We start from the raw sequence: 16,371 nt of genomic DNA on the forward strand, positions 1-16,371 counted from the left end.
TATAGTTATCATTGAACTAGGATGAGCAAGTCTAATTTATATGTGCTATTATTTTAAAACATTATTATACTAGTCATAGACACAAACTCTCGTCCTTTACAAGATTAGGCTAACAATGCCCAATCTTGTAGTTATTGCTATTAACTAATTAGCTAAATTTTTTTGCATAAAACTACCTAAATGTAGCGATGGATCTGTAAAAGGCTATTTGAAGCGATTGAAATTAGGAATAAATGCATTTTTTTATGTTTGTTACTTTTTGTTATGCATTTTTGCATGGTGTTTTTTGTGTTGTGCGTGTTGTGCGTTGGCTGTATGCATGGTTGTTGCAGCGGGCATGAACGAGGACGGCTCGTTCATTGGCCAGTACGGCCGCAAGCGCCGCCCCCCGCCCCAAGGACAGCCGGACTCCGCCTCGCAGGCCTTCGCCACGCTCGTCTGAACACTACCCAATACCCACCATCCACCATCCACCATCCACCACATGCTACCCCTATCCAATACCTTCCCACAATCTATCGTGTGTTTAACTTCGATTTGGCAGCTTTGTCTTTAATCTCTCCATAGTGCCATTGCAGCTATTTTTGAATCTCGATAATAAAATCTGCACCAAAATGACGTCATTAACACTTCAAATGTTTGTTAAATCGATACATTAAAGATTCGATTATATAAATTCCAATCGGTGTTGAATGTGTTGACTCTCAAATATGGATAATCTCAATTATAGATTATAAAATATTCGAATCGGTTGTTAAAATTCTATCTTAAGTTTTAGCATACTTAAGTTTCTCGTGGTTTTTATTGTACTATTTCAAAAATAGTATTTATAAAGACCAACGTTGGCAGACTATGCAAATGTTGCACGAATCTCTTCTCGTAGGTAATATGTTAAGTACAGGATAAGTTAAGCCTAATTAGGTTGTAATATATATTATATGATGAATAACATAGAGAGAGTTGCAGTGAATGTTTTTTTACTTTAAGATTTTATACGCACGAGCTTTGTTATGTTATTGGTTTGCATTTAATAATTTTTAGAATAGATTAGACGTGTCCTCGTTTCCGTCCTTGTCTATTCCTCCTTCGATTTTTGTCTATGCACGAGCAGCCAGTTTGATTTATTTTTTTCATGAGGTATGATTTATGTTTTTTTTTTTTTATTTTAACTTATTTCTTTGCTTGTTTTTACCTAAAGCTTATTTTTATTTCCTATTGTTTATTCTGAGACTATATTGCATTTGTAACTTATTTTTTTCTCTTTTTGGCTCCTAGCCGATTCTGATAACCTTTACGAGGATAAAACAATACGTATATATAATATTTGTATGTATATATCCAGGTCGTTTCACTGAGGATGGATCGTTCATCGGGCAGTACGTGCCGGGCGCGCGAGTGTTGCCCCCGCCGCCGCCCCTCGCGCCTGCCGCCCCGCCCCCGCCCGGACCTCAGCCGCCCACATACGTCTAGGCCACGCCCCCACACACACACACACACCACACTACATAACTACTGTATCTACAACAACATTATGTCACCTAGGATATATTCCGATAAGCAAGGCAAGGAGAAATAATTCACAGAGCCTTCGTTTTGGGTTAAAAAGTGAGGTACAGCGCCATCTATAGTTATAGAAGTTATGTATGTGTGTAATTATTCATCTCAATTGTTGTTATTTAAGATGTTTGTGTCGTACTCGCAGCTCGCGATGGCCGCGTTTTAGAGTCGGGAGTTTGAATGCTTCAAGAAGTCAATGTTAGTGTTTACGTATGTAAGTTAATATCGTACACGGCCTTTTATGAACGAGAATCGACACGTCACAAGCGAAATCATTAACTGCCAACATGGGTTTTATTTAGGACCAAAACGTGAAAAAAACTCATTAACTATCAGTTTGATACCCAAAAGCCTAGTATCGGTAGTCTAAACTATTGTTTCAACAATTAGGATTTTTTTTTCTTTACCTCCGTCAATTTCGACTGCATATTTGAATAGATTCGATCTGTAATGTTGGTAATAGAAAAATAGATTGTGTTTTTTTATGAGACTGATTTTAAGTAATGATGTAAATTAGTCTTCATAACTTCCCCGCTCGGTTCAGTATCAAGCTTCTGTAGTTTTTGCCCTTTGACACAGCTTTATATATTTATATAGGACATTACATAAACATTTACAGATAATATCAAATCAGAATAAAACTAAAAAATTAAAAAAAAACAGTTATAAATTGGCAAAAGATTAAATAGCGTAAAGGGTTAATTTTTTATCAAATTCGTTTGGTCATTGTCAGTAAACATCAATAAATAGCATCTATGCATTCTGTTAAACAATTTGTTAAAAATAATTATGAAAAAAAATAAATCGTTTACTTACATTTTATTTGATGAAATTGATAAATGGCCGCTTTAGATTGTAGATATGGTGTTTGCTGAATATCAATTATATAAACTAAGGATACGGTAGTTGGTGAACATTTGAAAATTAAGGAGAAGATATTTTTGTCACAGGATAATGTATGGGATTTAAAAGATTTAGCTCTGGAAGCCGGTGGTCAGGCTAGTCTTACAGATATAAAATATTTCTACATTAAACAGTAATTTACTTTGATTATAATTTCGCTAATTAATAGCGCGGTGATTTGCAAATGAATATTTTTTATATCAAATGCATATCTATATGAAGTAAATTTTGCTATGGACCATAAATTTTTTATATCTATTTAAAAGCTCGCTTATCAAATACAATATAAATTTTCGATAAATATATTTCATTACACGAAAATCTGTCAATATTTCTATATTTATCATATATATAAAATTGTCATATTTTCAAAATGGCTGCCGATTTGAGTTTCGATGTAACTCCACCTATGTGTGGCTTGTGTAATGATATTGTCATCTCTTTCACTCTAAGAAGAAACAGAGACAAGAGAAATGAATAAAATATTTGTATATGTTCATAGAATATGATATATTTTTGTAAAGCAGACAGTTTGACCACCGCGCTGTGTTGGTGCTTTGCGGAGTTTGGCGGAGTTTGTATTCGATGTTGTGATCGTATTTATATCGTAGGCGCGTTCGAGAGCACGGCTTTTGTTGTTTAAACACACAATAATTTTACATAATACTGACAAACCAAATATCAAAAATTGATATCGAGTTGACGATATACGATTTAAGGAAATTCGTCATTATCTTGAAAATTTTCATCGGAATCTCAATTTCTTATATACATTACTCTTTTCAATTTCCATTGATGTCATTATATAAATTATATCGTTAGATAATTCATTTATAGCAATTAATGCTTTGTTTTAGTTTTTAAACATCACATCTGTTATATATTTCTAAATCCATTAACAGTCTTATATACACAAATTGTGTGTTAGCTTACATAATATTTATATATAATGTTCATTATTCTCTAAAAGCCTTACACCCGTGCGACAAAATGTCTTAATTGTATCTCTAATTAGAATTAAGTCTAGATTTTCGTGTTAACTATTCTATAGCTAACTTCGCTTTGGCATTCTATTAAATATATATTTTGCTTTATAAAATATTATCTATACCTCGCTAACAGATAAACTCGAGCATATGTTTGTCTGTCAGTGAACTGTTTGATTTTATTTAAGTATTTGGTATTCATTTGTTCGCCTGAAAGGTGTCGGGTCCTAAGTACTGTACATTCCACGCGGTCAAACCATGTTGATTTTATATAGATATGTTTTATTTATACGTTTCACTTACCTCGGCCAGATGTAATCTGTGAGCGGTGCAGAGACACTGGACTGCCGTGTGTGGACGGAAACCGAGGAATTACTTCATTATTTATTATTGTATATTTATTTGTCGTACTCCGAGCTGGGAGTGTTGTCCGGACCCTGCTGTCCCACTGATACCTACATTCACTGATCTCTACAAATGGATAGGTCATTGCTTAGAAATGACAGATTTTGCATCGTTTCTATCTCTATTATTAGTTCCAATCTTCACCACCGATATTAACCTCAACCGTCAGCGCCAAAATGGCGAAGATCATATAGGCACAAAATACCGTGGCTTATAGCCTGTCCATATATAGAGGTCAGTGCCTACATTGCATTATATTTGTCGATGGCATGTTATCGTAGCCCCCTTAAGTTATTTGTTAAGGAGTCTTTATCAGCTCTAATGTCTAGTAAGAATTATTAATAATATATGTATTTTTAATATTAAATACGTTAGGAGAGCCAAGTTCGATTCGCGTCTATTTTGTCGCTTCTTACGCCGACCCTGTTGATGATTGTGAAATATTTTTTTCTTGACTTTGTATTTGTTAGCATTTGAAATGAAAAAAAAATGAAATTTGATAAAAAATTTGTGTAATTGTTGACTACGGTGATATCACTGCCTTTCTCGAAATTCTTAGAATTAATCAAGTGTTCAATATAACTCGCCGTGTATATAAAATTGACTTAGTCGTCCGCTCGCCTCTGATCAACTGATGTACTGAAATCAGGTCACTAGCACAAGCCTACATTCAAATACATACTGCATTCAAATATATTGTTATACGATGTTCTTGCTCTCGAGAGCGGCAACATTCGTATTTAGTAGATTTCCAATTGACCGTAGCGTGTAATAAGCTGAAAGTTTTTCTTCATAGCTAATATTGTTGTAATTGTATTCTCACCCTTTATAAAGCCGTATGGAACCGGTTCAAATTGTTTATTGTGCTGTTCAATGCATTCAATGTTAATCTATGGTAAATACGGACGCTTCCTAACCATCTCATTTATGACCAACATATTCTACAATTTTATAGTTTATCTGTCGCAAAAAACCAATGGCCGAATTTGGCGCCAAGTTCAACCATAGATATTTGTCATAGAGACGTAACAGAAGCGTCCGTGTTGCTAACTTTTACTAAGCGAGCTTCTTAATACTGAGGTGTTTTGTTAAATTTAGATGATAGTTTGCATTTAAAACAAGTTGGAACATGACAAGATGTGTGTTGACATCAGAGATCACGAATTAAATGATTTACAATTTTACTTTGGATTAAGTGACGGTAATTTATTGTGTAACTATGATGGATATTTTTTTATGTTGCATAGAAAATAAATTTTAAGAAATTAGTGTTTGTTTTTTATTTATCTTAATTTCCTTGTCCTTATTTTAATAGTAATATGAAATCGTTTATACGATTTAATCATGATGTAACACAAAGTTCTCCCTTTGTTTGAGGCGCCTATTGACGAAGACGTTCTTGGCGCCGCCTGACGGACTATTCGCGTAAGTGCAATATCATAGTGGAGGAAGGTCTACCATAAAACATAAAAGGAGGCGCAAATCTCACCTTTAAAGACCAGTATACATAATTCCAGTGCAGTAGGACAGTAGCGCTCAAAATCACCTCTGGCATTCAAACGAACAACGAAAACTCGAAGGGTCAACATATGGCTAAACTGATATTGTGTAATGTAAGAACCCAACACAAATTATGAATCCTTCCTCGACTACTCTAATACTTAAGACCTTCATTGAGGGACCGAGGGTAGTACAAAATGTCCACAAAAATTATTTTTACCGTTGTCAATATCTTGGTATAGAAAAGACAATAGTTTTTTCAAAAACACCAAATGAAACATGTTTAACTTTACCGTATGATGAAATATTTTCATGAAGGACATAAAACTTAAATCTGTATATCTCGTTTTAGATAAGGCACAAAGTTATCCCATCCCATACGGCGAATGAAGTCACAAAATATTGGCAGTCGACATTTGAGCGCGCCGTGCGGTGCATGTGTCGTCGGGAACGTATTTTGTGTTCGTAAAAATTGTGCTTTCGATCGTCTACCATTTGTATAACTTGTAAATTATGTTACAGTGTCAGTGGTTTTATAATTATATTTATTTGTGAAGGAAATAAAACAGGTATACACTTATTTTTGTATTAAACAATTCGTCTTCGCGAAATTTAATCGGGATAACAAGAGATCGTTGATCCCACTTATGTTTAATTGTTTAACGATACTGATCGAGTGCATTCGGTCGACTTCTTGCTTTTGGACCTTTGAAACAGGACTTTTAGCTTCTTAATTCACAAATTAATAAAAAATGCTAGATTCTATTATATCTGTACACTTTTTTTTAGTCTAGACACTATCTTATTGTAAGTTTTTACATTGATTTTTGTTTTGAATTTATTCTTTCTTAGTAGGTGTGTAAAAAAAAAGATAAACAACTTTTTGTTTCGGATGTAAACAAGGTGTTATTAACAGTGTCCCTTGAATAATCTTCAAGCGACGGACCCTGTCTTGTGCTCTGTTAATTAATTGTACATATTTTTAAATCCATTATTTTTCATCTTCAACCGGTTTAACAACCATCTGTTGCAAAAAATGTCCATCTTAAAGTTTCGTGCAAGAAACAAGAACTTGTATCCTAATTGATATTGGTTGGGTTTTTGCGTATAATATGAAATCTGATTAAAGATAAGTTTTTGCTAAATATTGAATTATGTTTTTACCGTCGTTATTTGATGCAACACAACCTAGTGTTAATTGAATTAACTGACAAAGAAACTAAAAGGAAACAATAATATATTGCTTACATTTTATTTAGTATGCACTTAAAGGCCAATTATATTATTGCAAGTTGATTAGTAGATGTGTTAAACGCGGAATTATCACGGTGATAGATCTTTATATGGTAATTATCTAAAGTTAATTAAAATTGTAATGAAGGAAATTAAAGTTTTTTAGTAAATAATTCGATAGGCAATAGAATTTGCAAATATGTTACAATCATTATTTAAAATATTATATTTACTGTTATAATTTTTACTTGTTTGTTTTAAATTATTATGCAACCTATGAGTTGAGGTGAATCTTTAAATAGAAAGGTTCAAATGGCCATAACAAAAGGAGGATTCAGGCAGCGGCAGTGGTCGTGTCGTGGTCATGTGTCTCGCGGACGGGAGCGGCCGGACTGTGGCTTTTTCTTTTTGTCCTGTTACCTGTTCCCGCACGAACCGGCCGCTGGTTAGCCTAACAAGTGCACGACAGGGGTATACAACCTTTTTCGTATTCGATTATACTTTTATATTTTTTTAAAGAAAATGAACATATATCATACATTATTATTTTTTATTAAAGTTTAAACCAATCGCAATGTGAATCAGTACCTGAATATTGTTAATCTGCATAAGTACGAATTATTAGCAAAAATGACCCGTGGATTTGATTTAAATGTTGTATATTATATTTGCAAAGTCACGGGGTCATTCCCATTTCGCAGCGCAGTTATCACAGGATGCGTCTGTCGCTGACGACCAAACACACATTTGGAAAATTATACTAAAAATTTAAACATGCGAAAGACACATGTAAAATAATCATTAACGTTCTCTACGACTCTTTATATTTTACCAGTTTAATAAAGGGATTCCAGTTCTTTCAACGTCGACGGTTTTTGATATACCTAGATCAACTGTAAACTTAAGAAGTTTTGTAAACGGTTGGTAAGCAAGCTAAATAACAAAGATTTGATTTGTTTCATGAAATCATTTCTGCTCGTATGTTGGCATAACTGTAACTACAGGTTGACTAGTTTAGCTGTAAGATAACAACTTGTTAAATGATTTACAGAATTTTCGGTACCAAATTTCCCATATTAATATTTTGTTGGTTTGGGTTTTTCGATCGCAAATACGGCATAAGGATTTGTATACAATAAACACCTACACCACAAAGCAAATACATATTTTTTTCCATTGTGACGCTTACATCTGTAAAAAAAGGAAACTAGCTAACCAATGTATATTATAATATAATATTTGTATGTATTCCCTGAAGCAATGCAATGTTTATTTGTATTTGTGAAACATTTTTGCAATCTTATGAGTGGAATTTAAAATCCTTTGTGGTTTTTAGACTTCCTGAAAATAAACCACAGAAGTTTTCGACGTCGCTGCTCCGTACTTATTTTATTGCGCAGTTATTGTGTTATATTCTGTGTTTTCAAATGAATTAAGTCCGTCCTAGTTTACTTATAGGATAAAAATGTCTCTTTATAGCTGTAATAACTAATATTTGCTTACTAATACTGCCTTCAGCACGGGACAAAGACAATCGATTATATTACTTAAACATCGCTTATAAAATAATTTGTTTAAAAATAGTAATTGAGTTAGACATAAGTCAAGTTTAATTTAATTATAATCAGGACAGACATAGCAAAATAAAATCGTAACTTATCGCCAGTTTACAACAACATTACTAATTATAGGTTATCATGCGGTGACCACTACAGATTGGTAAGCTATATATTTTTGTTGTTCCCCGATAAGTAACGACGAGAGAGATCTATATTTCAATTCATTGATAAAACAACTTACTGTGGTATAAATTATACAGCTGATAGTGATCGTATATGGATGACTCAAATACAAAAGTAATAAAAATTTATTGTACTTTTGAGAAAAATAAATCATTTAAATTTGATTTTCATATTTGGATGGTAATTTATGTATATAGATGTGGATATATCAATGAAATTTAGAACTTATGTAATAAATCAAAAATCAATCGAGATTTGAAATCACGAAAAATAGCCATAGACAAAAATGTTGCGCACCTCACATCATAGATCCATGTGTCCTCTTTTTTGTTTACACCTTTTGTTAGTATAATTCGACATCGGGAGTGAGAAAAAAAGCGGCGTACACATTACATCTTGACAGGGAGATATTTAATGAAGTCGTCGAGTTTTTTGGTGCGCGGCCGTTTCTCACGCCAGTACTGTATTGTGGGAGCACGTCCAAACGGACCAATCAATTATGTTAACTGTGATAATTTCTACTTTTTTGTCAAAGACGTTAGGACTGTGTCCCAAAACGATTTCGTATGGTCAACAAGCGTATTATAAGGCGTTTACACGGTTATTATTGACAGGAATTTTAAGATCCATAAACTTATGTTGTTTTTTTTTTGTAAATGTAATATGAAATTTTGTGTTCCATTCTTGTTTGGACATTTGGAACTTTGACTTCCCACACTCATATTTTTCTATCTTTTTTGGTGATAAAATTATCTATATTTCTTTAAATAAATTTTATAAGCATATGTTATATTACGCCTACAAGATAAGTATTATTAGAAACATACACTAAATAAAATCTACACCTTGATATAGTCACATTATATCTTTGTACAAACAAACATTGGCAACATTTTGTGTCAATAACAAAATTATCATTAAGAATTCCTTCCATCTATTATCGTTAAAGCAAACGGCACGTTGTGCAAATACACAGAGATAATGGAATTAAATATTACACAGTTTAATGATAAATAATTGTAAATCATTTGTACTAATATATTTAGAATACCATATTTGGTTGAAGCTTATCCTTGTTCAAAGTAATTTTCCGTCGCCAAAAATACAACCTAACACATTTACACGTTTAAAAAAATTAACAATTTCCGATCAAATCAAGATTATGGACGAATTTAGCAATATTAACTCCAACTGCTTATAATAAAATTATTGTTATAAGTAGTCTTTTCTCACGCTCTACATGACATTGCAGACGAGCAGTAATATGACTCGTTTACATGATATTCATGAATAATACAAGATTCAAGTTAACTCGTTCTATTCAAAATAGTTTCCTATTACTGCAGAAACTAACCTGCAACTAAACACCAGGGCTGGCACATCTACGGTCCACTTTCTACAAATGTATCTTCACTTAAAATGACCATTCCATTCCTTGATTACTTAAGATTGAATTAATCAAATTAACGATGTCTTCCAAAAAAAAAAATTGTTTCAATTTATAATTTTTATCCCATAACAGTTTTAAAGTTCTTTAAGGTTAGTCAACTCACGTCGAAAAAACATAAACATACCTTTTCCGTACTACCATACTTTGTCAATCTTTTTAGCCTTACCATAAAAAAATATTTGCAATAAAATACGTTTAACTTACAAGCGTACATCTAAAAAAGCGTTATTCTAAAAAGAGGAACCTTTGCGGCAATGCGTAATTAATGTACCTACAGTAAATATGTTTGTGAAAGTGATATTTTGCGAGAACATTGTAAATTAACGCGCTGTGACACGGTATTGATTTCTGTTGGTGAAACACGATGCACTTTGCAGATCGGGTTACACGTATGGTAACCAGCAGTCAAGTCTTTCCAGGAAAAGGATTGCTTATTATTACTAAATTAATTGAAAAAAATGTGGGAAGAATAGGTAAAGATTATAGAATGCATATTGTCCTGTTTGCAAATGTGCGTATTTATATTGCAGGTGCAGTGCAGTGGAGAGTTTAAGTGGGTAGCGAACAGTGGGCAGTGGGTAGCGAGCAGTGGGCAGTGGGCAGCATGCGGTGGGCGTGGGCGTCGGCGTGGCGCGGCGCGCGGCTGTGCGCGGCCGTGGCGCTGGCCATGTCGCTCAGCCTCACGGCCGGCCGCCGCGACTACAAGAATCGCATGGATAGTATGGAGGCTAAGCAGAACTCCGATATCTCGCTTTGGATCGACGAGCGGCAAGTCCGCATGTTCAGTGGTCAGTGCATCAAGACCTACTATTTTGTAGTCACTAGTACACGACAAAGTACCAACAATAATTTAATTTATTAATTAAACATCAATCTACATTCGTACCATTAACCTGTACCCAGAAATACTTAGTTTTTTTTAATACTCTGATTATTCTCATTTTTATAAAATTGATCTATTGGAACATTGCAGGTATTTCAATGCAAGTGTTCGCGATACTAAACGGGCACATATCGCCGTACATCCTGGACCCGAACTTTTCGCACAAGCTGCCCACCATCCCCTCGGAGGTGGGCTACGTCAACTTCACGTGGCGCTCCCGGAAGCGCTACCAGTACCACTTTGACACGCTCACCTCCTCCGACCCCAAGCTGCTCAAGCCACCCGTCCTTTCCATCAAAACCCAGGGCAGGGTGCCTAAAGCTCCAAAAGGTTAATTGCATTTTTTTTTCATGACTTTGTTGATTTGAAACACAATAAGGAAAAGAACATTGCGCAGTAATAAGTGTTGGTCCTTCAAGCACTATAATTTGTTTTCATCTCAAAGACTCGATTGACTTTCAAATTGAGTATCTAATTTTAACTTTTAATCTGTCAAATTATTTCCAGGTGTAACGATGTTATGTGTCTTTCGTGTGTGTTGTTTTTTAATACTATTCATCAAGAGAATGTTGTTCGCAGAGTTCAGTATATTTTTGATTTGCCTGGGAAACAACAGCGGTGTGGCAACATTTGAAATAGGACTTGTGCTCAAAAATGGCCGCAACATCCCACTAAAAGGCACCCCTCTAAGGTTAAATCTAAAGAAGGAATGCGCACAGAGAGGTGTGTATTTAGAAAGGACAGGTATTGTATCGCCCGCATTTTTAACACTTTGACACTTCTGTTACTGGTATTGGGCTAACATTCATTAAAAAAAAAAAACCAATAATATGTAATTGAACTGAAAGTGTTGCCAATAACAGAAACAAGGGTGCGACGCTTACAATTTTTAGCTGATAATCCAATAACAATTATTTCTATTTCCTTCGAATCTTATTTAAGAATCTAATTAAAGAAACCTTACAACCTCTTACAGCTTATTAATTGAACTTCTCATGCTTTATTTCAAAACATGAATCATGCGACGAAGACAGTGGCAACGCTAGGCACTAAAACATTGCATTTCATTTATTCAAAGCTAACGATCGTTGCTTTAGCTATCGATATACTGCGTGTCGAAAGTATAGGTATATATCAATACCCGGCTACCTCTCAATATAAATACGTCAGTGTTTGTGCTCATGTGCTCGCCGGGAACAATACGGCAATTGACATTTTATGGACCTATTGTTTACGTTTGAAACGAATAAATGTTTTACGCTATTCGTCATAATAATTTGTGGTGAAGACATAACAATAAATGTACAACAATATCGGTTCAAAGAAACGATGTAATTGTTTTGACCGGCGCTTGGACCTCACGTAATGTTAATAAATTAAATGTTAACTACTAATGGTATTTTTAAAACATTATTTCAATATGCAAAAATCATATTTTATCATCATATTATTACAAATAAATAAACAACATTTGGTTCTTAGCGTAATTTCCAAAAAGGCAATATTTTTTTTTAATAAAATGTCAAATGTCGTTTGTTTTCATTATACTAATCCGCGTTGCAATAAACATCACGAACCCGACTTATATTAACCTGAACGCATTATTTTCCGGGCCTTCTCACCGAGAACGCTGATTGGCTGAATTCGCGGTGCCTCTGCTCACAGAATTTGCGTTTTTAGGTTGGTACTCGCCTGCTTTTTATTAACATTAAATTATTTATTTTGTTATTGTAATAAACCCCGCTGACGGTTAATTTGTAAAATATTTTACATATATTAATGTTGCGTTCGTATACAATAGATGAGAATTTTATCCGTTGGGTACTTGTAACACGGCAGGGCCGGACCCGGAGTGCGACAAGAAGTGCGCCAACCAGGGCTGGTGCAACGAGGAGAAGATTTGCCAGTGCCCCGAGGGCTACATGGGGCAGCACTGCCGCACGGCGCTGTGCTACCCGCAGTGCATGAACGGCGGCAACTGCACCGCGCCCGGCCTCTGTTCCTGCCCGCCCGGGTACCAGGGTCGACATTGTGAAGGAGGTAACCGTAATACCCCAAATAACGCAGTTTTAGATGCTAACTCTAATATAAAAGACACAATAATTTACAGATACATATATTTAAAGATCTCTCTTAATTCACGTTCGTACTGTTAAGAAAAATGTCTCGTTTCGTGTTCCGAAAAGTATTCTTAAGAAATGTAAAGAAGACGTAAAAAACGGTACAAGAAAAAAATGTAAATGGATAAAAAAATAGTTAAACGAGACCAATGTATCAATATTCAATTTTATTACCACTAATTTCTAAACAAATGCGTATTATTAACAGACATCGTTATCTAAATTTAATGTTTGTATGTCTTAGAATTACCTAAATCCAATTCAAAAATAAAAATTCGGTTTCTGCTTAAACCTTAACAACCTCAACCCAATCCTACTGTCGACAAAACTTTGTAGTTTGACCAAAATTGGTCAATTACAGGTAGATAAAAATGAAATTAGGAAATTGAAAATATTTTTCCTGATTAAGCAGTTATTTAAAACTACACTCAGGAATGCTGCAAAAGGCACGTGTGAAAAAATCTTTAGTCTTTTTGTATTGCTATTATCACTTATTATTCACTTATACAGTTTTAGATATAGCGATAGCAACTTTGCAACCCGCCTTAATCACTTCTGTAAGTGCCTTGTAGAACGGTGCTTGTTCTGCGCCGTGGTCAATTCCCGTGTCGTGGTGCTCCTGCTCCTCATCCCGGAACCTGGTGATGGTCTCCAGGATGTCCTTGTCGACGTGAGGGTCGGCCATCAAGGTGCGCAGCTGGTCGTTGTAGTGGTCAACTATGACCGTCTCTACAGCCACTGTGCACGCCATTGCGGCCTCTTTGCCCAGCAGGGCCGTGCCTAGAACGCGAAGAATTGTATTTATTAAATGTTTATAGGTTTCCGTACCTCATAGGATAAAAACGGAAGCCTTATAGGATCACTTTGATGTTCGTCCGTCTGTCTGTCAAGACCCTTTTTTTCCTCTGCATTATTTATCTGTCAGTAAACTCTTAATTCAAATTCTCCTAGTTTGGTAGATACCGACGAGTCATATCCTCACTCGATGTACAGTGGTGTGTGTTGGCGATACAACAAATCTAAAAGCACAATCTTATGAACGTATCGCGCCTCAAAACTACAAACATCGGCAAATGTAACACAGTATTCCACGCCGGTGTATCATAAATATTTTAAATTAAAAAAAATGTTATTTGTTCGACGGTTCAAAGTTTAAGTTGGTTGCCAGGTCAAGCAATTTTCCGTTACTGGAATACCGCGATCAAAGGCGACTGTACTCACCAGCTCCCAGCGCGAATCCGGCGACGTTCCAGAGGGGCGTCATGACGGTGGGCCGCACGCGATACTTGCAGATGAGCTCCTCGAACTTCTCGCGGTGCTTCTTCTCCTGCTCCCACATGTGCTGTATGAGCGGGCCCTCCGCTGTGCGGCCCAGCACCGCCATCTGCCCCGCGTAGATGCGGTCCGCGCCCAACTCGCCCGCGTGGTCCACACGGATTATCTTGTCCAGCTGATATCATTGAAAAGCAGTTTTCGATCGTTTTATACTATAATTGGCTTGGTTTACTTTCGTGGTTGAATTTGGTTAGTTGGTGGTATGAATTCGGTTAATTATGAAGAAGAAGAAGATATCTTAAACATTTTGTTATTAAGAACACAAGTTTACCTCAGGATTTTTCTTCCATGCGGCCGAATGGGCTCTACGCATTTGCTGCAATATTGGCTGTGGTCGCATCATTTTCACACCTGAAATTAATAAATTCATGATGTTATTTAGGCGGAAAATACATAAAACTCTTAAAAGCCAAATTGAGGGGTATTTTTAATTATATGTTTTTTTTACAGGAATATGTTCCCAGAAGTGTCTCAACGGCGGTAAATGTATACAAAAGGATACGTGCGAGTGCCCCAAGGGTTACTATGGCCTACGATGCGAGTTTTGTACGTGTTTTACTACGTTTTATTACAATAGTGAATGATTTAGGATAATATAGCATATTTCATTTGTATATGTATATTATAGCGAAGTGCGTGATCCCGTGCCTGGGCGGGGGGCGCTGCAAGGGGGTGAACAAATGCCGCTGCCCGCCTGGACTAGGCGGTGACCACTGCGAGGTGGGGAGGCGCGCGGGGCCGTGCCCGCGCCCTTGCCGGCATGGTCTCTGCCGCAGCGGCGTCTGCGTATGCGAGCCTGGCTGGCGGGGACGGTTCTGTCATCGTACGCACGGTACCTAGCACCTACATCTATGATCCTATATACCTAGCATTATACTCTTTATCTATAGCTGAAAATCTACTCATAAAAATGTTTTTATATATACTGAAAAGCTATTCATGAAAATGTTAACCAACGAAAGCCAACTGTTAGTTACAATTAGAACTAGTCGACATGTTGTTTTAAGTTTGGAATGACCTTTGACATGTCTCTGACTAACTTAATTTCTAATTATTTGGAACCAATTCATTTTTATTTTTTTATTTACAACAAGGTCTTTATTCTAATTAAAAAGAATAAAAATTGTAATGTATGCCTCTATTTGTATTTACAGGTTCTTCAGAAGAATCGGGAGAATTTAAGAGGCCACGATAACTCAACAAAAATCAGAATAACAACTTGTACATTCTAGAAAAGAGATATTTTAATAAAATAAAATACTTTTTATAAGTACATTTAAAAAGGATACTTAATTTTCATGTGATTTAATAAAATTTATCACAAACTTATAATACTTTATGTAATATTTTAATATAGTCATATTAGGATATAAGATTAAGTTTAGAATAAAATAAAAATATGCAATATAAAACAATAAAAAAATATTCTACTACTATGGTTTTTATTTATTTACCAGTCTTACTATTGAGGTAAGTAAAAGATATGAACTACAATGATTTTTTATAAATCTAAATGTTAATGGAAAACCAGTTTGCTATTGATTACTAACTCCATCTGGTTCCTACAGAACACTGGAAAATATTAGAGAAAAATTTAAAAAAAAAACCTATACATAATCCATATTTCTGATGTTTAAGTAACGGAAACAGATCAGTACTACAATATTAAAAAAAATGATTTTACAAAATATTAGATCAGTAATAAGTATGTATGATATTAAAAAAAACTAGAATTACAAGAATGGATATGTTTTAGTAAGTTTTAACGGTTATTCCTGTTGTTGATTGGAAATGTGATGTAACCTTATGAAATCACCGGCTCAGCTGAGCTACTATCAAAAGCATAGGCGCAGTTATTGCCTCTTAATATATGGGTGAAGCTGACATGGTAATTTGAATTCTTTGATATAGTTAGTCGTAATAGGGGTAAGTTCATGACTACAATTATAATCTGTTGTCACATTGTTGATAAATAACTAAAAACCTTATTATTTGCCACTTATTTACCAAATGGAATTATACAACTTTTCACTTTGTATTATTTCTTCAAAAATAACCTTAACCTTTATTGCACTACAACAAAGTTTGTCTGAATTCAAAATTTCATGGGTATTTTGTATTTACAAGTTTTGATGCTTGTTGGCTATTTTACAGTAAAAGCTATAATATCAAAACTTACCTTTACTAAATCGCTATAATCCAAGGTACACAAATTTATCACAATTCTTTCACTGGATGATTATTTAGTGGAATTTAG

General features: G+C 34.9%; 3 protein-coding genes across 7 annotated transcripts in view; 2 read left to right on the forward strand and 1 right to left on the reverse strand.

The window, feature by feature from the left end:
• Window positions 1-5,120, forward strand: part of LOC106124358 (neuroglian) — a 28,410-nt gene extending 23,290 nt beyond the window's left edge. Inside the window, exons 14-15 of one of the 2 annotated variants that reach the window (XM_013320929.1) lie at window positions 333-1,137; window positions 1,343-1,431. In XM_013320929.1, coding sequence (XP_013176383.1) covers window positions 333-442 — 110 coding nt within the window. In that variant the 3' untranslated portion in view covers window positions 443-1,137; window positions 1,343-1,431. Of the gene's footprint in view, window positions 1-332; window positions 1,138-1,342 lie in introns of both variants that reach the window. The other variant, XM_013320928.1, reaches the window with a different exon arrangement.
• A 612-nt stretch (window positions 5,121-5,732) lies between these two features.
• On the forward strand, window positions 5,733-15,516 carry LOC106124312 (protein shifted). Of its 4 annotated transcripts, none has more exons than XM_013320847.1 (9): window positions 5,733-5,920; window positions 10,307-10,564; window positions 10,750-10,989; window positions 11,239-11,403; window positions 12,325-12,339; window positions 12,499-12,699; window positions 14,565-14,660; window positions 14,743-14,946; window positions 15,269-15,516. In XM_013320847.1, exons 2-9 carry the CDS (start codon window positions 10,381-10,383, stop codon window positions 15,307-15,309), a joined length of 1,146 nt encoding a protein of 381 aa, XP_013176301.1. In that variant the 5' UTR covers window positions 5,733-5,920; window positions 10,307-10,380; the 3' UTR covers window positions 15,310-15,516. The 4 variants fall into 4 exon arrangements, with proteins under 4 accessions (XP_013176301.1, XP_013176303.1, XP_013176302.1 ...); XM_013320849.1 differs by having other exon boundaries at window positions 5,734-5,920; window positions 11,239-11,382; XM_013320848.1 differs by lacking the exon at window positions 12,325-12,339 and having other exon boundaries at window positions 5,734-5,920; window positions 15,269-15,515.
• Window positions 12,970-16,353, reverse strand: Coq7 (ubiquinone biosynthesis protein COQ7, mitochondrial). Its single transcript, NM_001311892.1, is given in 4 exon segments — window positions 12,970-13,559; window positions 14,001-14,229; window positions 14,386-14,465; window positions 16,294-16,353. Coding segments are annotated over 3 exon segments (579 nt in total). The 5' UTR covers window positions 14,458-14,465; window positions 16,294-16,353; the 3' UTR covers window positions 12,970-13,281.
• Window positions 16,354-16,371: the final 18 nt, after the last annotated feature.

This window comes from Papilio xuthus, unplaced genomic scaffold, assembly GCF_000836235.2.
Source record: "Papilio xuthus unplaced genomic scaffold, Pxut_1.1 DF825946.1, whole genome shotgun sequence".
Taxonomy (NCBI): domain Eukaryota; kingdom Metazoa; phylum Arthropoda; class Insecta; order Lepidoptera; family Papilionidae; genus Papilio; species Papilio xuthus.

Bases quoted from the DNA above. Each gene is read 5' to 3' on its own strand.
- LOC106124312 (XM_013320847.1), top strand. From the start codon at position 10,381: ATGCGGTGGGCGTGGGCGTCGGCGTGGCGCGGCGCGCGGCTGTGCGCG. The intron at 10,565-10,749 runs GTCAGTGCATCA...GGAACATTGCAG, and splicing joins GCAAGTCCGCATGTTCAGTG to GTATTTCAATGCAAGTGTTC. The intron at 14,947-15,268 runs GTACCTAGCACC...TTGTATTTACAG, and splicing joins GTTCTGTCATCGTACGCACG to GTTCTTCAGAAGAATCGGGA.